This window comes from Neovison vison, chromosome 5, assembly GCF_020171115.1.
Source record: "Neovison vison isolate M4711 chromosome 5, ASM_NN_V1, whole genome shotgun sequence".
Taxonomy (NCBI): Eukaryota; Metazoa; Chordata; class Mammalia; order Carnivora; family Mustelidae; genus Neogale; species Neogale vison.
Genome location: NC_058095.1, coordinates 46,009,698 through 46,033,501, shown reverse-complemented (window position 1 = coordinate 46,033,501; position 23,804 = coordinate 46,009,698). Strand labels below are relative to the sequence as shown.

General features: G+C 51.0%; 2 protein-coding genes across 4 annotated transcripts in view; both read right to left on the bottom strand.

Moving 5' to 3' along the window:
* Nucleotides 1-5,708: 5,708 nt before the first annotated feature.
* Nucleotides 5,709-12,107, bottom strand: SLC35B1 (solute carrier family 35 member B1). Its single transcript, XM_044248735.1, has 9 exons — nucleotides 11,900-12,107; nucleotides 11,154-11,257; nucleotides 10,463-10,593; nucleotides 10,158-10,188; nucleotides 9,423-9,580; nucleotides 8,228-8,354; nucleotides 7,369-7,475; nucleotides 7,063-7,216; nucleotides 5,709-5,965 (listed from the first exon to the last, which is right to left on the bottom strand). Exons 1-9 carry the CDS (start codon nucleotides 12,001-12,003, stop codon nucleotides 5,913-5,915), a joined length of 969 nt encoding a protein of 322 aa, XP_044104670.1. The 5' UTR covers nucleotides 12,004-12,107; the 3' UTR covers nucleotides 5,709-5,912.
* Nucleotides 12,108-14,474: 2,367 nt separating this feature from the next.
* Nucleotides 14,475-23,804, bottom strand: part of FAM117A (family with sequence similarity 117 member A) — a 65,599-nt gene continuing 56,269 nt past the window's right edge. For all 3 annotated transcript variants that reach the window (XM_044248734.1, XM_044248731.1, XM_044248733.1), the window contains 5 exons: nucleotides 22,361-22,471; nucleotides 21,770-21,904; nucleotides 20,358-20,559; nucleotides 18,822-18,972; nucleotides 14,475-15,715 (listed from right to left, as the gene is read on the bottom strand). In XM_044248734.1, the coding sequence (XP_044104669.1) occupies nucleotides 15,415-15,715; nucleotides 18,822-18,972; nucleotides 20,358-20,559; nucleotides 21,770-21,904; nucleotides 22,361-22,471 (900 nt within the window). In that variant the 3' untranslated portion in view covers nucleotides 14,475-15,414. The remainder of the gene's footprint in view (nucleotides 15,716-18,821; nucleotides 18,973-20,357; nucleotides 20,560-21,769; nucleotides 21,905-22,360; nucleotides 22,472-23,804) is intronic.

Sequence of the window (23,804 nt, the reverse complement as noted above, 5' to 3'; positions counted from 1 at the left end):
CCAATTTTAAGTGTCCTGTTGATTTGATAACTTGCTGATTGTTCTTCCCCTCCCCACCCCCGTCTATGGTGCACAAGGGAGGGACCGTAGTTGGCCGCCTCGTGCACAGTATCTCCGCGCGACGCTGAGTGCCTGGTACCCGGCTTGTCTCGGAACATGCTGGTGCGACGTGTTGAATGAATGGAGGAGACGCTGGAAGCACCAGGTGGGAAAGGGAATTCCAAGCAGAGGGAACTGTGGGCACAAAGGCATGGCAGTAAATAGTGTACAGGGAAACTGCAAATAGTTCGCGGTGAATGGGGATGCTGGAAGTGTGAGGTGGGTGGGATCACGGAGGGTAGAAGCAGCAGGAGTTGAAGCAGGGAAAAACAGAGTCTAGTGGGATCCCGAAGCCCTTTTCATGCCGCGCTCTGATGGTAACCATGGACCCTTCGAAGAGATTTAAGGAGTGAAGTAACAGGAGCAGATCTTGTTTCAGAGATGTCTGGCAAGGTGTGAGGTGGGGAGAAGGGAGCTCGGGAGGGAAGGCAGGAGCATCAAATAGAATTCCATTCAATGCCCCCACTTTCTCTTTCCGAGGCCCCGGAAGCGCCACTGGGGATCTATTTTAAGAAAATGGTGCCCCCTGCCGACGAGGTCTAGGCTTGCACCTCCCTGGGGCCAAAAGGGGAATTCTACGACGTTTGGCCCTGAGCAAAAAAGTACCTGCAGGCTCTCCGCGCAGGATGGCAAGGGGTGATGTATCTGAGAGGAAAAGAAAGGCCAGCGAGAACATGTGTAATAATGACTAATGCCACAGGCTTGTCAGATAAATACGCAACACTGGCTAAACTTGAATTTCAGATACACAACACATATAAGTATGCCTCAAATATTGCACACATAATTTGTGATATAAGAATTTAAGTATGTCAGGGGCACCTGAGTGGCTCAGTGGATTAAAGCCTCTACCTTCAGCTCAGGTCATGATCCCAGGGTCCTGGGATCGAGCCCCACATCGGACTCTCTGCTCAGCAGGGAGTCTGCTTCCCTTCCTCTCTCTCTCTCTCTCTCTCTGCCTGCCTCTCTGCCTACTTGTGATCCCCGTCTGTCAAATAAATAAATAATCTTTTTTTTTAAAAAGGATATAAGTATGTCACAAGTATTAGATGAGACATACTTATACTAAAAAAAAAAAATGTTGTTAATCTGCAATTCACACTTAGCTGAGCATCCTGTGTTTCTATTTGCTGAATGGGACAGTCCCAGATAAAGTGTGTGGAGGGGCCCGGAAAAAAACAGAAATGACCTTGAATGGATCACTCTAGCTCTGCAACCTCACCCCCACCCCTCCTCCAAGCACAGCTGGGGATGGTGCTTTCTCACATTTTGTAGTGGTGCCCAGTTACACCACTGTATTTGGGAAATGGCTTTGGATTAAATGAGCCCCAGGATGATGGTGGATACTGTGTATGAACCCCTTTGAGAATCTGGAGAGCTGTGGACTCTTCACAGAAAAATGAACCGACCAGCTTAACATATGTATGAGCACTTGTACCATTATGCACACAGAGACACTTTTATTTTTTCATGCACAGACACTTTTTCTTAAAATTTCAGGGAGTTCCAAGCCTTCACATAAGAGTGACACATTCCTTCTAGGGCTGTGGTCTCGATGTGGCAGTTCTAGACCCTGAGTAGGAGGAAATGGTGTCCAGTCAGAACCTAAACGGAAACGTGGTTGTTCTGCTAGCTCTGGCCACCCACATACCAAGACACAGAAGTGGGCAGCAAGAAACATTCAGTCCCTCCCCTTTGTAAATGCCATGAACCTCTTTCCTCTTCCGCTTCTCCCAGAAAGAACAGAGAATCAGGCCTATTTGGACAGAAAACCCACCAGCCCTTGTGGACTCATGCCTCAGCCAAGCGAAAGGCACTGAATGAAATCACTCCCTAGTCCAAGACCCTCTTTTTTCCTCTTCCCACCCTTCCTGCCATGGCAGGCATAGGCTGCTGGTTCTGACTACGTGTGTCAGAAATTGCCTTTAATCAGTAGGTGAAAACCTTCCAGAGTTAATTCTGAGCTCTGAGCTGCGTGATCAAAGCCATGGCCAGAACATTTTGGGAGCAGATATTGGAGCAGGGTGTTCCAAGTCTCCAAGTTTCCCTTCTACAGCAGTTACTGGACAGTTCTCTGATCCCCACAGCCTGCTCTCCTCCTAACACTACAGAGGAAGGCAGAAGTGGCCCAGGTCAGGGGGATGTTGTTTTCAGACTCTCCGAATGCTCTAAATGATGTAAAATCGTTGTGGGCTGCTTCCATCTTTGTCAGCATGTTTGTGTGACGTTCCAGGGTCAGTGGACTGCATTGTGGAGTACAGCCCCCAAAATGACCACATTGTATTGTGTGAAAAATCATAAAGATATATCCTACAATGTATTATCATAGAAGAGTATTTTATGTTGAACATTTTCTGTAACTAAAAAATTATTTCATCTACACCATCATATGATTTCCAACTATAATTTCTTTGGAAGAAGGGTCCTTATCTTGGAGCACTTCCTAAAATTTTTAGAGTTAAATGGCTTGTTTTAAGCCATATTGGTGATAAATTTTTTTGTTTTAATGTCCTTACTTAAAAAAAAAAAAAAGTAGAAAACCAACCCCCCCCCCATATTATTTGGAAATTCTACTGGACCAGGAAATCCAAATGGCTGGGAACCAGTGGCTTAGCTCTCTGACCTCAGACATGTGGGAAGTGCAGACTCACTTTCGGGCCCTGCCTTCCCACAGCCATGGGACTTCTGGCTGATGCACTCTGGCGGGTTTTGGGCTCCCTATCCCAAATGTGGGGAGACTTGTCCTGGCCTAAGCTCTCCCCAGGAGGGTTGCTAGGACAAATTCCCGGGAACTAAAGAGCTCTGGGAAAAGAATTCAATAAATATGTGAGATTGTGGCTCCTGAAGACAGCTGGTGTGTTTTCAGTGGGAAGAGTTGAATGATCCCACAGAGACCCAGGATAATTTCTCTGCTGCGGCATCTGGAGAAAGTGACCAACACCACCACTCATAAAATGTGCAAACTGTTCCACTGACAAGCGGAATCAGACAGCACAGGCAATAGGCCTCCTGAGGAGCTCTGCCTCTCCCCCTCTGAGGGCACAGGTCCAAGATGCCACTAGGATTCAGGGAACCTTGCGTTCTAGTTCATCTCGTAAGCACATACCCAGGGACCTACCGCAGGTCAGCCAGGCTTCCCTAACCTGTTTTTCCATTTCTCTAAAGAACAGAGGGGCTTGCTTGGTCCTCTTCACAAGGGTGTCACAGGGCTGTGGAAAAACACATCATCTGTTCTTAAAGATGGTCCACAGGGAATGTTTGATTTCTGTCCCTTTAAAAACAACATACTCTTTCCTTCTTTTAATGTTTAATTCTGTAAGAGCTTCCCCCCCGCCCTGTTTTCACCCCAAATCACATTGGTGGGTCACTGTCCTCACATGAGATGGACAGACCACTTTTCCATAAGCCTGAGCACCAAAAACTGAGGAGATTAACCTTAAGGTTTGACCAAAATAGGCATCAGGTATAGTACACCCCAAACTAAAAATACAGTGTTTGGGGAAACTGGTGCACTGGCTCCCCACCGCCCCCCGGCTTCTACACATAGCTGAGAATTAACTACAGATGAAAAGCCTTTTGATCTTGACAAACCTAAGGCATCGGGCCGCCCAGGGTTAGCGATCAACACCACTTTTGTTGGAACTTGCCTGGTATTTCACATTTATCAGCCCTTATGCCCCGACAGAGCGCTGCTGACTCCTGGCAAACCTGGCACACTGGGCTCCCGAGATCCCGTAGGTAAGCACGTCACCGAGCGCAGCGACAGCTCACGCCATGTTTTCACCTGCTCCCCTTTGGGCTGAACGACAGCCTTAGGGCACAGCCACTGCTCCCACTTGACCTGACTGAAGGCAGGAGCAAGCGGAGAGGCCGGGCAGTTGAAAACCCCGTTTCCCACTTGGCTCTGCTTCCGCCACCTTTCATCTTCCCACACGCTACAGCTCAAGCCTCGCCTTGCCCAGGCACTTGGTTGTTAGCTCTGCGTGTCTGAGATGCAATGGTTTATTTACCTGTCTCTCTACTAGACTGTGAACCTCCCCAGAGGGTAAGCCCTTGTCCCACTCAGCTTTGAACTCCTAACAAGTTCACGGTGCGCAGCACACAGGAGTGATGGGTTAAGATGGGTGCTGAGTAGATAGACCAGCAGCGGGCTCTTGGCACATGGTAGGTAGGACGCACTTGCTCTAGTAGCAGGTGTGAGCCGCGCTAGGCTGTGGAAGATTCTGTCTTGCTCTTCGTGCCTAGCATGAAGCGTCTGTGAGACAGCTGGTTGGGAAGGGCAGAGACTGGAGGTGGAAGGGATTGGTCCGATGGTCAGGACAGCAGGCCCTCAGGTCCCTGGCACTGGCCGCACACTCTGACCACCCATCCAAGCCACAGAAGACAGCTTGGAAGAACTAACGATCCAGAAGAGAAGGGGCTAATTGATGCAAGCTTTGGGATGAAAAAAAAAAAAAAAAAAACAGAGAGGGGAAAGGGGGTGGAGAAGGAAGGAAGTTCAGCCAGATGTACTTTAAACCTCTTGTCTCAAGGAGCTCAGAATGAGAGGGGGCCTTTGGGGGCAGAGCTGCAGAGACACCAGCGCCCCTAGAGAGCGACAGGAGCTCAAGTGAGGCTGGCTTGAAAGGCTGGGGAGGGGTGGCAAGGCAGCCGCTCAGGAAGGAGGCTGGGCTCCCAGCTGGAGAGCCACGGGGCTGGGGCTGCGGAACAGATGGAGAGAAAGTTGCAGCTGGTGGAAATGCACTTTCATGTGTAAAGTTTGGTCCGTGGAGGATTGTGATTTCCAGCTATGAAGGCGGCCGTGGGCAGGTGGCTCCGCTCCATGCTCCGCCTTCTCCCCCCATTGCCACCCAGGAAACTTGATGGGGGCTCTGTGCCAGCACCCTGCCACCAAGCTTTCCGCCAGCATCCCTTTCAACAGGCAGAAGTTGGCATGGGGACACGCTGGCAGGGCCACAACAGCAGAGGACTACTGCAACGCTTTAGCAGCCGAAAGGAACAGGGGAATAGGATTAATCCAGCCTCCCCAGGAGGAGACCAGGTGGACTGAGAACAGATTCGGGAGACAGGATGGAGGGAATCGACCTTCCCAAGCTGTTCATGATATATACATCGGCTCTCCACTCCTGGTGGAGCACAGACCACACCGGGTCTGCACTCCAGGCTTGAGCTCTGGCTGAAGAGGAGGCCGTGGGGAAATGTGAAACACAGCAGACTCTGAGGCTCTGGGCTCATTTCCATCCCCGCCCCCAACCTCAAGGGAGGTTTCCTGAGGAAAGACTGTATCGGGAGTTCTTAAGGAAATATTTGCCCACCAGAGCTTGAACAGATAAAGTGATTTTGACATTCTCTGGCTCTAACAGCCAGCCACCTGTCCTGGCAGATTCAGACCCTCACCTGCGGGAACAGAGGCCACAAGGCCAACTGCAAATCTATTCAAGGTCCTCCCTGCAACGCTTGGGCTCCCGGGGGAGTGAGCCACCCAGCCAGGTTTCCTGCACCTGAGCGGGAGTTTGGGCAAAGAGCACCAGGCTCTGCCTCTTCCTCCCCCTCCTCCCCTTGAGTTAGGCTGTGCTCCAGGTCGTCCAGAACAGAAACTGCCAACTCTGTCTTATTAAAATCCAAGTGCTTTTTTCAGAATATGTGATTTTGCTTCCTTTTCTTAAAAAACAAAACAAAACAAAAAACCCCACAAAAACCAAAAGCAGACTGGAACCCAGTCCTTTATCCTTCTTGTGTCCATTTGCCCAAGAGATGTCCGTATTTGAGATAATAACTTAAATACTCTCGAAGTGGAGGTAGTCTCTCTCTTCCTAGTGGGATGTCTTCTTGGCTCCTTTCCCAAACTTGGCATCAAGACCAAGACCTATGAAAAGGGAGAAGATGGGCTTAGCTTTATGACGAGAAATGAAACCTACCAATGATTTTGAGAGTAGCATGGGGGGAGGGGAAGGTCAGCTTGGTTCTCCAAAATTAGGGCCTTAAATAAAACTAACTCCAAACACTGGTTTTATAGAACTCCCTCAGAGAAAAAGTAAGGCATCAAATGAAAAAAATCACCAAAATATAGATAATTACATATGTATTTACATATATATATGTGTGTATATATATATATAAAGTTATATATATATTTACCTATATATAATAAAATACAATAAAACTTAAAGAAAAAATGTCAGTACTTCTTAGCTAGTTCTCTCATCTCATCCATAGCAACACAGATTGGTAGGGAGTAAGTACAACAATTTTATCTGCTCAGTGTCTGAGGAAACCCAAGTCGCTGGAGGAAGATCACTAAAATGAAATGCTCATTAGGAAGGGTGGATTACGGAAAAAAAAAAAAAAAGAGAAGGGTGGATTAGGAGCAATGCTGGCCTTTTTTTTTTTTTTTTGCTTCCTCTCCTTTTAAAAAACATCTTCTCTAAAATAACTAAATCAGGGATGCCTGGGTGGCTCAGTGGGTTAAAGCCTCTGCCTTCAACTCAAGTCATGATTCCAGAGTCCTGGGATCAAGCCCCGAATGGGCTCTCTGCTCGGCAGGGAGCCTGCTTCCTCCTCTCTCTGCCTACTTGTGATCTCTCTCTATCAAATAAATAAATAAAATCTTTAAAAATAATAAGAAGAAATTAAATAAAATGAAAGAAATCAATTTCATAAATACATAATTCAGGAAAAAATATATCTAAAGTTCTATCGCAGGGCACCTGGGTGGCTCAGTCGGTTAAGCATCCGACTCTTGATTTTGATTCAGGTCATGATCTCAGGGACCTGAGATTGAACCCCAAGTTGGGCTCCGTACTGAGCGAGGAGGCTCCTTGGGATTCTCTCTCCCTCTGCTCCTCCCCACTCCCTCTCGCTCCCCACCCCCCAAAAAAACTTAATTAAAACAAAAAAGGAAAAAGCAAGCTCTGTGACTGCCGTTCCACGTGCCCAGAGATGTGAGCTCCGCAGGGAACTTACCCAAGAACACGAGTATGGTGCCCACCCACTGCAGGGGGCTGATAGGGTTGGCGAAGAGGATCACAGAGGCCAAGATGGTGAAGAACTTTCGAGTTGTGGTGATGATGGAGCAGGTCAGGGGGCCAAAATACACAACTGTCATGAAGATGAAGCTCTAGAAAGACCGAGAAAATGGGGTCAGGCTGGCTCTTGGGGCTCTGCCCCAAGGTCAAAATCTGTGGCAGTACATCAGGGCTAGTCTTTCCGCCGTCTTCCCGGGTTGGTCTTTCTCAGGGAAGCCAGGCTACCCGGTCTTGAGGTACTCACCTGACCTAGAGCACTGGTCAGGCCAAAGAGCAGGATGTTATAGATGATGGTAGGGTATCTTTCAGCAAAGCTCAAGAACTCCCAGAGCTCCCCAGTGAACAGGATTCCTGGGGAGAAATGGTAAAGGATGAACGGAGCATGGAGCCTGTGTTGACACCCGTGTCTGTACAGCCTGGGAAAGGACCCCACAGAATGGGGTGTGGACAAATGCAGGGACTGAGTTCACACTAGGTATCCTGCTCCTAGTTTCCCGATGAGAGAAACTAACCGAAGACTCTTCCCAGAGACGCTGTGAGTCAATTAGCTACTTCTGCCAAAATCACTGGAAGCAGAGATCCTCAGGCGTTGGGAAGACACTGACCCACGCATCCCCAGCTCAAGGCAGCCCCAAGTGCTGGCCACTTCCAGCCATCAGCAGCCTCCTCCATTAACCCCACTGTGCTGTACAAAAAATACTTCCTACACGTGCCCAGATTTGAAAAGAGGTTAGGAAGCACTGATTTAAAAGTACATGCATTCGTATTCAAAGTAGAGTCCGTATACGCCAAGTACCGGTATCTCATCTCTCGCGGAAGGCGAGTTCCCGAGGCACCCCTGTGACCTGCTACCACATGTCCTCCCAGGGAAAATGTCACAGGTCTGCCTATGACCGTGCCAGTCAGGAGTAGGAAGCAGAGCCTGCCAGGAACGTTTCTCCAGGAAGGTTTTTCCAGGGGCTTGGACAGAAGGGTATCCTAGGGCCAAGACAGTCTTTTGGCCTGGGCAAAGTTTGCAACCGGCGTCTGAGCTAGGGATCCGCTGGAGGGCGACAGTCTGCCCTCTGGTGATGTGTGGAAAGAACAGCAGAGCTGCTCCTTACCGGCTCCCAGCAGCAAAGTCGACCAAAGGTTGATATTCAGCATCATGTGGTTGGAGCCTGTTTGGTAATGAGCTCGCATGTGGTCCTGGGAAACGCCCGTCAGTCCATCCAGGGTCAGAGATAATAACTGGAAAAGAGAGGGTGCGCCCTGCAGTAAGAAGGCCACTGGGGCCCCTCCCAGGACACAGGACTCTCACTATTCTGAGACTCCTCACAAAGCTGCTGTCTTAAGACAGAGTCCTCAGAACAAACTGCTACCATTCAGTCAAGAGAGATCATGCTGGCTGCCCACTGCCCCACCCAGGCACTAGAACTATCTGAGCCACAGAGTAAATATAATCAGAGTGGGATGGGAGGCAGTGCCACGAAGCTTGGAACATGTGAGCCACGTATTTTTCCCGGGAGAGTAGAGAACAGACACCTGGTACTGGCTGGGTAGCCTCCTGGCCTGGAGGAGTGCTCTGGACTAGATTCTCTGCATCTACTGCCCAGGATTAGAAGCCTGGGCAAAGTGAGGGGCTACTTCTGCCACTTCACAGCCGTGTGACCATGGCAAGTGACTTAACCTCTGTCTGTGTCTTCATACGGAAAATGGAGCTAATACTACATATGGGTCTGCCTTCGGCTCAGGTCATGATCCTGGGGTCCTGGGATCGAGCCCTGCATAAGGCTCCTTGTTCTGCGGGAAGCCTGCTTCTCCCCCTCCCACTTACCCCTGCTTGTGCTCCCTCTCTCACTGTGTCTCTCTCTGCCAAATAAATAAATAAAATCTTTTAAAATAAAAAAATTAACTAATAGGTAAACCACTGGGAACAATGCCCAATACACAGCAAGCAAGAGCTACTCCAGTGTTATTTTTAAACTCTGGCTTCCAGGTTTCTCAGAAAGCCACAGTGAGAAACATGCCATTCCTTCCCTATTTGCTCTCAGGTCTCTCTGGCCTCACACCAGCACTTAAATGCAGGCCTCAGAGTTACCCCTCAGGAGAGCTGAGATGTTGTTCAAGATTTCAGTCTTCCTGCTGTGGCCTTAGCAGAGCCAGGGGCCATGCAGCAAGAGACAAAGACCCGAAATGGGGGGCAAGGAGCATTGCAATCTCTCTCTTGACACATAACCAGCCTTTTGGATGCCCAGGTGGGATGCTCCTTGGTTGTGATTACTGGAAAAGGCTGCCTTTCCCACCAGGATCACATACCAGAAGCAGCTCTCCGTAGCCAACTGCGTGTTCTTCCATCCCAACTACTTTCTTGGGTTTGTACATGAAAAGGGCCACTCCAGCCACAATTAGCAACACACACAGGTACTTGGCCATTGGGTACTTCTTCTTCAAGAGGGTAACTCCAAGGAGCATGACTACAGAGAAGAAACAGTGGAAAATTCGGATACCCACAGGCACTGATGAGCCCAACACTGTCCTCTTAGGAGACTCCTGTGAGAAAAGAATGTCTGAGAAGGAAGGCCTACAGAAGCTGTGAGGAAGGTGCAAGGCTGGCACCTGGATAGACAGGGTTGAGCAATGGGGAGAACAAAGGGCAAAAGGCAGGGAAAAGGCAGAGAACAAAGGTGAACGATCCAAGGAGAAACAAGGGAAAGGGTGGGGACAGTGGATGAGTGAGAGGTTGAAAGAAAGAAACTGATGATCAAAATGGGACCTAACTCTAATGACAATGTAAGCACACAGGACACCAAAATGACTGGCATGTGAAGCAGACTTGGTCAGCCTCTAGCTTCCAGCCCATGTATACCCAACACCACCAGAAGTGATACAGAGGACAGGATGGCAGGGGGGAAGGGATGGAGGGCTGGCTTTGGAGATAGCTGTGATGGGATGACAACTGGAAGGGGCACACAGCTCTAGCAGACAAGCAGAGAGCCTACTAGAGGAAGAATGATAATGGTAGATAGAGGGAGACCATCTGCTTCTGCTTACCTGGGATTGGCTTGCAGGATTTACCAAGGACCTGAAATGAAATTCAGCAAATAGCACGTGAGCCTCTGGGATGTGCCAGGCACTGTGCTAGGCACTCTGCTAAGAAAAGTGACATGGGGTCTGCACCAGAAACCACAGCCTATCATGGCCAACCCACGGCCACTAGACCTCACATCTGTGGTTCTTTGGCCTCTGAAACTCTCCCAGCACAATCTCTTTCATTTAAGTCACAGACCTGAGCGAAGAATTCTTAGTTCTTTTCAAACAACTTCTGAGCCAACCCTCATCACACCCTGAGGTTTCACCTGAGTCGGATAGTTGACAAACTGCAGTGCCGAGTTGCTGGAGACCATGGCACCCAGATAAGAGACAGAACAGGCGGCATAGAGCCAGCTCCGAGTGCGATCCACCCTGGCGGTGTCAAAAAACTGGATCACTGGGAAGAGACAAAAAAACGTATAAGAGAAACCTGGTGGGCCCGGAATGGGCCACTGAGCCAAAGCTGAAGCCAAGTGAAAGGAAATGTGTCAAATAAGACAAGAAGCACAAAGTATTTCTGTCTTCTTAGACTGGGAAATCTCTGAAGGTTATTCAACTCTCCAATCTCACCCATACCTAACACAAGACCACATGCAGAGCAGGAATGGGGGCTCATTCAGTTCAAGGGACGAGTTTAGCTCTGCTGAAGCCCCTAGGGAACAAAGGGCAGCTCAAACCATGTTTGAAGCAGACACATAAAGGAAAATCAAAGAGAAAGAAAGAAAAAAAAAATTAACTGTTCTCAACGGGGATCCGGCACACAGAATACCCATTCTCTGTACATTTCTGACTCAGAAGTTGGGTCTAATTTAAGGAAATAGGATTTCACCCCATTCCAAAGCCATTAGTTCTGAAGACTGAACAGAGAGACTTTGAAAGCACTAAAGAAGGTGGGAGTGTTGAAAGTTAAACCTTAAAGGTGGATAGGGATTACTAGATTACTAGAGAGGTACTCACAGATCTTGGCAAACACAGCATTGATCACACATTGAATGAAGACCAAAGTTAAGGCAAAAGTGAACGTCTCCTGCTTGGCTCCCTCCCCATACTTTCCTCTTGTTCTAAGAATGAAATTATGAGGAAAAAAAAAAAAGAATTAGTGTATTTCACTCAGTGTCATCTAGTATGTCTAGAGTTACTGAAAGCTTTAAAATGATCTTGCTTCTCTGGATGTAAGGTTCACTGGCCTCGTTCACAAAAGGGGTTGATCTTATTGGATCTAGAAGCCAGACATCCCAGCCTGCTGATCCGGTAGCCTAGGGAAAGAATATCCGTAAAGGAAGGAGCTAGAGGAAACGTGGAAAATTGGACAGTAAAACGAGGTACCCCAAGCAGCAGATGAGGGGATGTGGACAACACAAGCAAGGCCGAGGGCAAAAGAACCAGCTGTCTGCAAACATCTGGAAGTAGCAAAGAGGAGCTAGTAAGCAAGGAAACCTGTGTGGGAGGTAGACTTCCCAGCCTGTAAAACCCAAGCCCTAAGAACCAATAGGGAGAAAAACAAAGAAGAAAAATAACCAGGTCCCGAGAATCCGGAGACCAAAATCTGAGCAGGCTCAGCCGCAGCTACAAAGTCGTCGGGGGTGCTGGGAGGGCGGGCAAGAGGGAACACCCGGGTCAGGGGCCAGAGGCCCGCAAACCGGGCCACGGGGGCGGGGGGTGGGGTAGGCAAGTTTGCGCTCCCGCCCCGGGGATCTGCTCACATCTTTTCCTGCAGGATCCCATAGTAGAAATAGCAGACAAAGACGCCAAGGAAGCAGAGCGGCAGGCGCAGCCGGTCGGGCAGCAGGGAGCTGCTGGCGGCCATGAGACGCCCGGACGACCCGACCGGAGACCCGCTCACAGCCGGCAGCGGCAGCGGCGGCGGCGGCGGCGACAGCTCCAGCCGGACATCGCCGACCGGCGACAGGGGCCTCATAGGAGCTGCATGCGACCGCCGCTCAGTAGGCCCCGGCAGCCACCGCCAGAGCTGCCAGCTCAGAGCCTCCGAGAAGGAAAAGCCTCGAGACCCAAAAAACGTTCCCAAGGAAAGGACACCCGCCCTGGGACCTTGCCTTCGTTCCTGATGGCCGAAAGAGCCACTGTCCCGACATTAGTGCCGAGCCCTTCGGCTCTTCCGATCAGGCAACTCCGAGGACAACTGCAACTCGGAGCGAGGCGGGATGGCCTAGGAGCTATGCGGGCGAGGAGTGACAACGTATGTGGATGTGGAGGTCACCAATTGGTTGCGCTGTGCGAAGACAGACAGGTGAGCTGGAAGGAGGCCGGCCGGGCTAATCCGAGTCTCTTCGCCTGTCGGCAGTAAGGCTTCCGCTGGGTCCTAACGCCCAGAAATCCAGTGGGACCTCAGCGCCCCCTAGCAGCTGACCCACGTTGGCGCCTCACCTTCTACAAGAAGAGCGTTCAAGGGCGGCGTTTGTTTGAGGGCCGTCCTCCTTCTAAGGGCCCTCACTAGGCTTCAAAGGGTTCACTTTGCCCGTCGCCGACAGTTTTCCCAGCCCGGAAACTTGGGATAGACAATTAGTAGCACCCTCCCTTGTCGCCTCTCGACTGTTCTGAGGATTAAATGAGGTTTGTGAAAGTGTTTTAAAAACTGTAAAGCGTGCTATGCAAGTTTAAGGCATTATTAGTCATTACACGTTCTCAACTCTGATCCTACTTCCTCACATCCTAGAGGTGGACATGGATGCTTACCGAAGCGGATTCCCTCTGGTTACACCTCACCAACAGTAGAACAAACCCTCATGCTGCCCTCCAGATTTTCCAGTTCGTGAGCTCCTTTTGGAACCTCTCCTTCATCCAAGGGTTGGGCCTCCACCTGAGGGCCCCAAGAGCTAGGGCAAGACCCCAGGACGTTCCACTACAACCTCCAAGCCCCAGTTAGTCAGTGGACTCTGGGCTGCTATCTGGGTAGAGGTTCCTTCTCCCCTTCTGACAGCCCACTTCTTTGGCACAGCCTCAGGCAAAGGAAGGAAACTCCGGGCAGCACCACACCCATCACTCTGGGCCTGACTCACCAAGGCTTTGGGGGTAGGCCAAACATCTTTCAGGGGGAGGGGTAAGAAATAGAAGACGGGGTCTGTCCTCAATCCCCCATCTCAGTGGGGATAGGGCCCCCACATTTGTTCTCTCGCCCAGTGGCTTATTCCACGGAATCAGTCTGTGATGCCAAGGCACCATACAGTAGCTGGGCGGAGAAACCGGGGTTCCAGACCCAGCTCTGCTGCTTCCCCAGCTGGGACTTCCAGCAATTCTCTTAGCCTCTGAGTCTTTCCTCATCTGAAATTAATGGGAAAATAGTAACAAGTGGGAGAGCACTGTGGTTAGAAGCATGGGCACTGGATTCAAGTGTTCTGCTTCCCCATCTCAGCACCCCCTCTTTATATCTGCCTCTTGGGGGTAAAGTTATACAGTCTTTCTGTCCTCTCATCAGTCCAGTGGGACCTATCAATTTCTCTCATTGGGTTGCTGTGATATTTTGGTAACATTTTATGTCAAGCACTGATGCGGTATCTGATGCTTACTGAGCCAGTGAGTGGTCTTCTGACATAGATTCGACTGTAGTTATGCCTGACACCTTGGGGTAGTCCAACTTTTCACCCATATGGTGGGGATAATATATCGTGAGAATGTCTGTAAATCATAACTCGCTATCAGAATGTCGGGATGGTTATTCTGAGTTCTCCCCAGAGCCTCTGAGCTCTTACAGGTGCAGCACTATAAAGCTGAGAGGCCGCAAACCCCTCTGTGTTCTGGGTCCTCACGAGATGGAATGAATACTCCAGAAGGGCTAAAGCTTCCCTAAAACTGGGCCAAGAGATACAACCTGATGACCATTCCCTGGTCCTGTTCCCCTTGCCGGTGCAAGGAGCACCCACAATGTCAAACTTGGTCACCGTCGCTTCCTCTCTGAAACCCACTCTCCCTAGGGAGCGTTCGCAGACTCATCCGAGAATTAGTGACTTCCCCCACTGACTCCTTCACCCCACCAACACCACGCTCTTCATTTTGGACAGCCTTTCCGTGGACCTATTGCTTAGAGGTCCATCTAAAGAATCCCAGCCCTGGTGACCCAAGGACAGGGACTCTGTGCATCCATGTTAATACCCATATCCACATAAGGCCTACATCCACGTAACACCCACATGCATACGACACCCACATCCACATCATCCCGTGCTAAGTAAAGACCCCTCTTGAAGACAAGGATGCTCAATATAACACATTCAATCTCCATCCCACTCCCCTCCCCTAAAAATGTTTATCAGAACCTCAAGCTGCTGGGAATACTTATTTATTTGGTCTATTAACACAAAGATCTGCAAAAAAAAAAAACCAACTTCTAAACACAGGATAAGAAAACTTGAACATTAACATTCTTCAATTTCGTGTAAGCTCTGCAGTACAGAAAATATACAAACTTCAAACAGCTGCAAAAATAGTGTCTTTGGGAGAAAATAGAGTTTCTACATCGATACAAGAAAAATAGGCATTTTTCTAAACCACCCCAGTCCCGGGGCAGGTGGGGGGATGTGTGGAGTCGCCACTTGCCACCGGGAGGAACGCCAGCTCTCCCTCTCTGCCACCACCCACCTGGGGCTGGGCAAGCCGGGCTGCCGCTGAGGACAATCTTAGGGTGAAAGCGAGATGAAAATGCCACTTGGGAAAAACGCTTGGTTCCCCCCTCTGCCAGCAGCTGGATTGGTCAAGTGTTTTGGCCCCTTTAGGGCTACTTTGGTCAGCTCCTCCAGTGAGAGGGAGGCAAGGGAATGGGGGCTGAGAGGATGGGGCTGTCTCTTTAGATATCCTCTTCCACGTCTGTGGAAGAGAGGGAAGGAAATCTGTGGGGCTCCCTCTCCTTCCATCATGGTCAGCTTGCTCCATGACAAGGTCAAGGGCCCCACAGACAGTCCTTTGGACTCACACCCCAGGGTGGGGTGACTCAAGACCTTCAGGTGAATTTTCCACCAAGTGAGAGAGGCGGCAGGAACACAGGTGTGACTTGTGAGCTGCCCAGCTGCTAGTGGAGAAGGCAGGTCCCCTCACATTCGGAGGGGCCAGTGTCCCTCAGGAGGACGACGCGGGGCTTTGACACAATCAATGAAAGTGCTTGAAGGCCGCGAGGGAAGGGCTCCCTCACCCCCCACCTCAGGGGAGCGAGTGAGGGGCCTGCCACCAAGGCACTGGTCTCCATGGCAAAGTGGTGGGGTTGGGGCCCTCAGACCACCAGGGAACTCTGGAAAAGCACGGGCTCTTCTGACGGCGGGGTGCGCTGCCACGGCTCGAACGGCAGCGAGGCGGCTTTGGGGGCCTCTGGATCCTTCCTAGGCGGTGGCCTGGGGCTGGCAGGGGGCAGGGGGGACCCCGGGCCTGAGGGGCAGTTACGGAAAATGAAGCCCATGCTGGGGAAGAGGGGCTTCATCAAGCTGACGGGGCAGAAGGCCGAGCCGGTCGGGTTGAAATGGACTTTGTTCTTGTCAGGACAGGAAGTCAGGAAGGCCAGGTCAGGGCCTGGGGACCTGGAGATTGGAGAGAAACACACACACACAGGGAGAGAAACAGCCAGTGAGAAGGGATGGGAGGTGCCATGGCGTCAAGGGAGCAGGGGAGCTGGGTGTCTGTTCAAGCAGGGTGCTTACTCAAAGTTACTCAAAGAACTCCAGACCACGGAGCAACCACCCGTCTTTAGGCTCAGTAGTCCATTTATGAGAAATATGGCTGAACAACAGGAAATCTGGGCGCCTGGGTGGCTCAGTGGTTTAGGCCACTGCCTTCGGCTCAGGTCATGATCTCAGGGTCCTGGGATCGAGCCCCGCATTGGGCTCTCTCCTCAGTGGGGAGCCTGCTTCCCTCTCACTCTCTCTGCCTGCCTCTTTGCCTACCTGTGATCTCTGTCAAATAAATAAATAAAATCTTTAAAAAACAGAACAACAGGAAATCTACTTCAGCTAGAAACAGGAGGGACTGAAGCTAGATAGGAAGGAGAACTTCCTGATGAGGTGATTTTAGAAGAGGAGACCATGGGATCTTTTAATTTGAGAGGTTTCATCACTACAGTGTTCTGAGGGCAGACTGCTTGCCTAAAAGCAGAGACCCAGGCAAAATGATTTCCTAAGACACCGCATAGCCTGAAGCAGGGTCTCTCGGCATCAGCACTATTGACATTTTGAGCCAGATAGTCTGTGGTTGTGGGGAGCTGCCCTGGACACTGTAGGATGCTTAACAGTGACCCTGGCACCTCCCCACTAGAAGCCAGGAGCACCTGTGCCTCCCTTAAGGTGTGACAACCCAAAATGCTCCCTGACATTGCCAAATGTTTCCTGGCAGGGCAGGGGGGAATGTGTCCCATTGAAATCTACTGACCTAAGGAATCTCATTCTTGAACACATTTGAAAAGTGTGATTTTCCAAAACCCTTGCTCAGACACAAGGGTAACAACCCGGGTAAGAAGGCGGGCGGACCTTCGACCTTCGCAGGAGGTCTGGGCTCTAACTCAACAGGCGGTCTTGACCCACCCTCCCAACCCCACTCCTCTGATCGTGTGGAAGAAACGGAAGGATAAAAGGAGGGAGGTCAGGGAGTTCTGGAGTTATTAATGCCTATGATAAGACGAGGAGCATCTGGCCATACTTTAAGGGGGAAGCAGCTGAGAAACCGCTGGTTTTGAGGGCTCCTAGGAAGGCCAAGGTGTGGTGTGATGGTAAAGCTCTGTTACCAGGAGATCCCTCCATCGCCTTCCTCTTCACGTATAATGTACAGACAGGAAAATGCACTTAGCGTATAGCATGGTAAACTGATGACCATTCTAACTGCAGAATTCTAGTAATTCCAAACCCAGGAAATGGAGACAGCAGAAGGGCAGGGGTGAGCCCAGGGCAAGAAGTGGAAGAAAGAGGTGAAGACCCCTGTGCTGGGGGTCTCTGGGAAGGCCTGGGGTCCCAGCGGAGTCCACAGCGGCCAGGTCTCCCCTGACCAAGAAGGGTTTACAAGAATCTCACCTTACGGACAGTGAGGAATGGGCAGGAGAGGTTAATGCTCTCAGTGTGTGCACGCCCACCTAGGGAAGGTGCCCCAGGAGGCCAAGCCCCACTCGAAGGACATGAGGGTGAATGGTTTGACCCTGAATGGCTTGACTCCCCTCCTGGGAAATCCAGACCATCTTACAGGATCAGTGGCTAGGAAAAGGAAAATGTGACAGAAGAACTGCGAAACAAAAGAACTTTCCCAATGGGCAAGCTGATACACGGGAGAGGCCCCACTGAGCTGAGAATCTCTCTCCCAGGGTCTCTTGGAAAGCAATCTATAGGTCACCATCTCTTTTTTTGTTTGTTTTTGTTTTTGTTTTTGAGATCATGACCTGAGCCAAAATCAAGAGTCAGATGCTTAACCGACTGAGCCACCCAGGGCCCCAAGAGTCACCATCTCTCTCAAAGGATTAACGCAGGGGCAGGAAGCCGGAGGAGATGGCTTGAAGACCCGTGTTGGCAGTCATGAGTGTAGAAGAGTCAGGAAAGGCACCAGCCTCATTTCCACAAGTAATCCCAGACTGTGGCTCCTCAAGCGTAACGTGGCCTGGGGAGAGACACACAAGCCCAGTCTGCTTAAGGGGCAAGATCTGGTCTTTTCCTCCACACCGCTCCTGAGGACCCAGGGTTCTTGGACAGCGAAGCTGGGAGCAAATAGCCTGGGGGGCCATGTTTTCTCTCTAACTCCCACTCTGCCTTCGAGCTGTACCCTCTGTCGCTACCACACACTGTCCTCTCCCACACCTGTGATACGACTGGAGCTCTCAAGGCTCCAACCATGTCCTAGCGACATCTCAGCTCACATGGCCAGAACCAAGTCTTCCTGACTGAGAATCTGTCCCGCTGACTGTGAAGCTGATTGGGGAGGGGAAGGAAATGAGCTCTTTGGGGTGCCTGCTATGGGGGACTGGGTAGGCGTCTGGAAAGGTTCAGCCCTTGATCCTCTCTGCTGATGGGAAGGCACTGTGGTAAAGTCAGTCAACATCAGAATGACTTCTGAATTGCCCCACCTGGCTTGGGAATATTCCACAGTCCTTCCTTGTAAGGACTGGAAATTTCTGTCTGGGAGTTCATGACATTTGAACTACTACAGCCCCAGGGTGAAGACTGGGAAGCAGGGAGGAAGCTGTTCAGAAACCCCCGCCACCACTCCACTGGGAGCAAGACACTTCCCCTCTTTGCCTGAAAAGAACTACTAGTATGTTCTCTCTCTCTCTCTCCGACTACCATCTAGCAAACTCCCACCTTCCCGAGGGATGGGGGGGAAAAAAAGAAAAGAAAAGAAAAAAACAAAGGGTTTGGGTTTCAGATCTCTTTCCTTTCCAGCTCCCCTAGCACTTGTGGCTGGCATGTGAGCAGGGAGCAGGTTTCCATAGAGATCATGATAAGCAAAGATTGAAGGGCTCCGAGTAGGTAACGTCAACAAGTTTGGTCGCGGAAAAAGTGCGATCCTGAGCATCTGAAGTTGACCATGGCCCCAGGCCAAGAGAGAGTCCAAGGTGGAAGAAGGGCCTGTCAGAGAGGACAGCGCAGGGGTGTCACCCCCATCCCGACCCCATCCTGTCCTGTCCACAGTGCAAGGTCCACAGGAGGTACTCACACGGCCTCTTCGAACACACGCACTCTCTCACAGCCTTCCGGGGGCTCCCGTTTGAAGACGTAGCTATGATTGGGCCGAGGGGAGGCGGCAAAGGCAAGGACCGGAGACGGGCTGCTGTCTTCAAGGCAGGCTGGGCGGCCCGGAGAGGAGCCTGCAAAAGGAGTGAAGCTGAGGTCAGTGGAGCTGAAGGAAAGGAAGCTCTCTGCCTTCCTGGGCTCAGGCTTCAGTGTAAAGGGGTGAGACTAGGCCATGTGGTGGGGGGGTTGGCAGAGTTAGGCTAATAATCCACGTTGTCTGACCATGCTTTACCTGAAGACAGCTTTGAGGCAGCTTATGAAAGTCTATACCTCGTTACGCAGGATAAAAAATTATCCTTGAGGGGTGCCTGGGTGGCTGTCAGTTGGGCTACCGACTTTTGATTTCAGCTCAGGTCATGATCTCAGGGTCGTGAGATCGAGCCCTACGTCAGGCGCCATGTTGAATGGGAAGGTTGCTTGGGATTCTCTCCCTCTGCCCCTCTGCCTCTGTGCTCTCTCTAATATATAAATAAATAAATCATTTTTTTAAAATGTAGTTGTTTTGATGGAAAAATCAGGTCTAACAGCAATTCTGTATTCCCAGGAGGCAGACTACAATTGGGACTCCAAGTCGTCATTAAAGGAATCCTAACTTCTGTCTCCCTGCTTTCTTCCAAGACCACACCGCCCTGCTACAACATATCACAGCTTCGTCCTCTCCACAGTGTTGTGAAGCTATCCCTTCCTCCAGGAAGAGCTCTTGTACAGTCTTTACTCAACCCCACTCATGGGATAAAATCCCTCTCCCTTTCCATTCAGCGAACATACTTGGTCTAGGCTGCCAATATTGACTTTATCTGTATTTATCTGTCATTTATTCCTTATTACTCTATGCTCTGTTTACCTCTGCGTAGTGTGAGACATGCCCTTGACCTGACTACCTCACAAGCCGTTGTGAGGATCCAGTTTAAGGAGGCAGGCCACAGTGCTATAGGAGAGGAGGGTCATTATCGTGGGGAGGAAGGGCTTGGGTCTTTCCTCCCAGGAAGGAGCCAGGGCAACAGGACAAAGTAGAGATTTGGAGTCGGAAAGGGTGGGTTTCAATCCGGGTCAAGTAGTGTGACCCCGGGGTGAGAGACCACATTCGCTCACTGTCTATCTTTCCCAACTGCCTTGAGACCTGTTGCTAGTAATGGGCACAGTGGACCAGCCAAACAGACCCACAGGCTTTCCACTCCGCATGCTAACCTTAGCCAAAACAGGAGGATGAGAGGCGCTGCTGCCTGGGTCCCACTGAGACTAGAAGTGCAGGTGCAGAGACTTTATATATATAAATCAGAATCTGTGGAAAGCACCGTTTCTATGGCTAGTATGGCCATACAGAATAAAGACGACCCATGAAGATATTCTATTTGGTTAGTAAGGAGGATTCCCAGGCTTGAGATTAATTAGAGGGGGAAAGCACATGGAGGGCCCCCTGGACCTCAGGCGGGCCCTGCCCAGCACCCCCTCAGCTTACCTTTGTCATGAGGGATGGATGCCAGCTCCTCGACTGTACCCCGGTGTTCCTCACGGCTGGCCGGGCCCGAAGGCTGGGGGGATGCCAGGGGCATGGAGGGAGAGCTGGCAAGGTTGCCAGGCTCCAGAAGGAGGAGGGGGTGGTCACAGCTGCCACTCTGGGGGGGAGCTGGGGCGCGGTGCCCATCAGGGATATCAAGGATCTGCCAGGGAAAAGGGTAGGGAAGTACTCTGAGGCCCCTCTCTTCGGGGCCAGCAGAGCACCAATGTCCCTTAAGCTCCTCCCCTCGCTGTTCTGGCCATTGTCCCTAACACACAGCGACACTGGGACATGGCTTTCTCAAGTCACTGATTCAAGGGAAAGCCCCTCTTTTTTCTCCCCTGGCCCTTGCAACCCAATCTAGAATCACATGCTTATTTGTACAGTCTCGTCAAGGTGATGCCACCAATAGGCTGTAAGCCTTGAGGGTGGGGACATTCTCCAAGAACACAAAGATGAAGAACACATGAGAAGCATGCTAAGGGGTGAACCGCCAGGCCGCTGACCACGTGAGCCCCTGCAGGACAGGCACAAATGTCATTATCACGTAGGAAATACCCCCTCCTTGCTTCCTGGTACTAGTACTAGTACTAACTAACCCTAGTACCTAGTACTACTAGTAACTAGGTGCTAACTAACCCTAGTACCTAGTACTAGGTACTAGTACTAGTACTAACCATCCCTGGTACTAGTGCCCACAGCTCACCGAACTGTGTGCAGGTGTCTGGGTGGGTATCAAATCCTACACGGACATCGATTAAAAACCAACCAGCACGTAACTCATAAACTGAGGAGTGTGCCCCTTGGAATTATATTAATACTGCCCAACTGGCACTGTCCAGTTGTACTGTGTCAGTATAAGAACGTGCCTGAGATGGCAGAAAACGCAGCACATGATTCTGCCTGAGAGTGGGGTGGGGTGGGGGAGGCTGCCCACGGGTACCTGGACATGGATGAATGCTGGACATGGGGGGAGAGGTGAGAGACACAGGCAACTGGGGCATGGGCGGGGGACAGTGATGGTGACAGGGATGAGAAGGCGGGGAGCAGGGAGCTGGTCGGTAAGCTGAAGAGCACTGCCGAGACCCTTCCTCCTGGCTGTGGAGTCTCCCCTCCACTTGAGGCCGGCTCCCTCTCTTCCCACCCAGCACCACAAGCCTGCCTCCGCTCCATCGCCTGGCTCTGCTGTCCTGCTGGCCAAGTCTATTCTAATCTAATGAATTCGATTTGTGTTCCTTGTGCAGGCTGATGTTTGCACAGCGCTCCCAACACGGCCACGGCCCGGAGGCCCCCAGAGAGCTGGAGTCCTGCCGGCCTGCACCCACCCTCAGCGGGCCGCTGGCTGTCCCGCATCGAGGGCGCGCCCCACTCACCCGCAGCAGCTCCTCTTCGCCCTGTTCCTTCACAAACACTTCCTCCAACTCTTGATTGAGCCCTTCCAGGCTCCGGTGCAGGCAGGGGCTGAGTCGCAGGACAGGTGATCCTGAGGGGAAGCTGGGAGGGGATGCCTGAGGAGGAGGCAGACAGTGATCACAGACCACCCCCGGCCCCGGCCCCGCAAGCCACGCAGTTACTAGTTCTGACTGGGGAGGGGAAGGTCATGTCTACACAGCAGAACCAAGTGGGTCAAGAAGGATCTGGGGACAGGGCCGACTGCATTAGGAAAACTCAGGGGGCTTTTCTTCAGAAGTTAGTGCGTTGAGAGGTCTAGAGTGTGCTTCTAGAGTGTGCAGGCTCACCACTGGGTCAATGGTAAGGGGGCGTGGGGGTGGAGAGGAGAGCCACTGGCCCTCCCGGGTTCACTCAGTGAGCCCGAGTTGGCGCGTAAACCACCTAAGCACCGGGTGGCCACAGGGCAGGCAGTGTGACAGGCTCAATCAGCGACCATAAGACCTGTGAGGACCTGCCCACACGGGGCGATGACAAGGGGCGCAGGCTCAGGAAGGGGGCGGACATATACATACCCTCAGGGCTCCCCGCACGGCATGGTCCCCTGGCAGGGGGGAGCCCCGGTCCTTTTCCTTCCCGCTTCGGCTTAGCTTTGTCCTCTGCAGCTGGTGCTTCAACTTAGAAATCTGTCAGCCCAGAGATGGGAGTGGGGAGAGGAAGGTGAAGCAAAGCTAAAGGGCACGGAGGTCCCTCCTCCCTGGTGCGGCTGCTGCCCAAGGCCCATCAAAATGCCTAAGAGGACGATGGAAAACTTCCCAGGAAAGCTTGGTGAGTTCAGAACCGATGATACGCTCATTGAACAAGCCAGAGACCTTATGAACGAGGTATTTGTGGTTCCTGAATTTCATGTATTCCACGGATCAGTTGGAAAAATGAATCAGATGGATCAGTTTCCAAAAAATTCAAAATACGCAACGCCGAAACCATTTTTGTCTTTCACGGATTCCAAAGGCGTGGAATACCACGCTATTAATAGAAATGGGAAATGATGATTTTGAATTCACTCTTCAAAGTCCATTTACAGCTATCTCAGAGGCCCTGGGACCAGGAAGGTTGGAAGGATTTCCCCTCATTTTAAAGGAGACTGCACCGAGCAAGAAGCCCATGCTCAACAGGGAGTCTCAGATTTTGTCCTGACTTCCATATCTTGTAACAATTACGCATTATTAGAAATGGTTTGGATTATTATCCCTGTCACATGTGTAATTCTGCACTCGCCCTCAGCTGGCGAAGGCTTAGGAAATGCAGATCTTTTTAAATATGGGCCCAAATTGGGGCGCCTAGGTGGCTCAGACATTAAGCGTCTGCCTTCAGCTCAGGTCATGGGGGATCTTAACCCCACATCGGGGTCCCTGCTTGGCGGGAAGCCTGCTTCTCCCTCTCCCACTCCCCCTGCTTGTGTTCCCTCTCTTGCTGTGTCTCTGTCAAATAAATAAAATCTTTTAAAAGACCTGTCAAATAAAATAAAAATCTTTTTAAAAAATTTGTAATAAATAAATAAATATGGGCCCAAATTAAATAGGATCCAGAGAGGAGATCTGCCATACAAGTTATGACCACTGCCAAGAAGAAGTGGTTTTCGATCTGCTCTCAGGCACCATTCACACCGTGTCCACGCTTAGTGTAAACACTTTGCTTACTGATCATTCCAAACTTCACATAGTCTGTATTTCCCACTAGCTTTTAACTTGTAGACCATTCCCTTCACATTTTCTCTCTGGTCTTGCAACCAAGAGTGGCTCGAGGGGACTCCCAGAGGGTCGCCCTCAGGCACTGCCAGCTGGCGTGGCAGGTGGAGGTGGTTTGCAGCCCAGGATCCCCGTCTGTGCCGCTCTCTACTTGGCCTCAGTGACTGACATCCTCCTGAGAGAGGGGGAGGGCCAGCGAAAAGTGGGAACACACAACTATTTTTCTCTTCTTCTAAAAATAAGGCTGGGGGCACCTGTGTGGCTCAGTGGG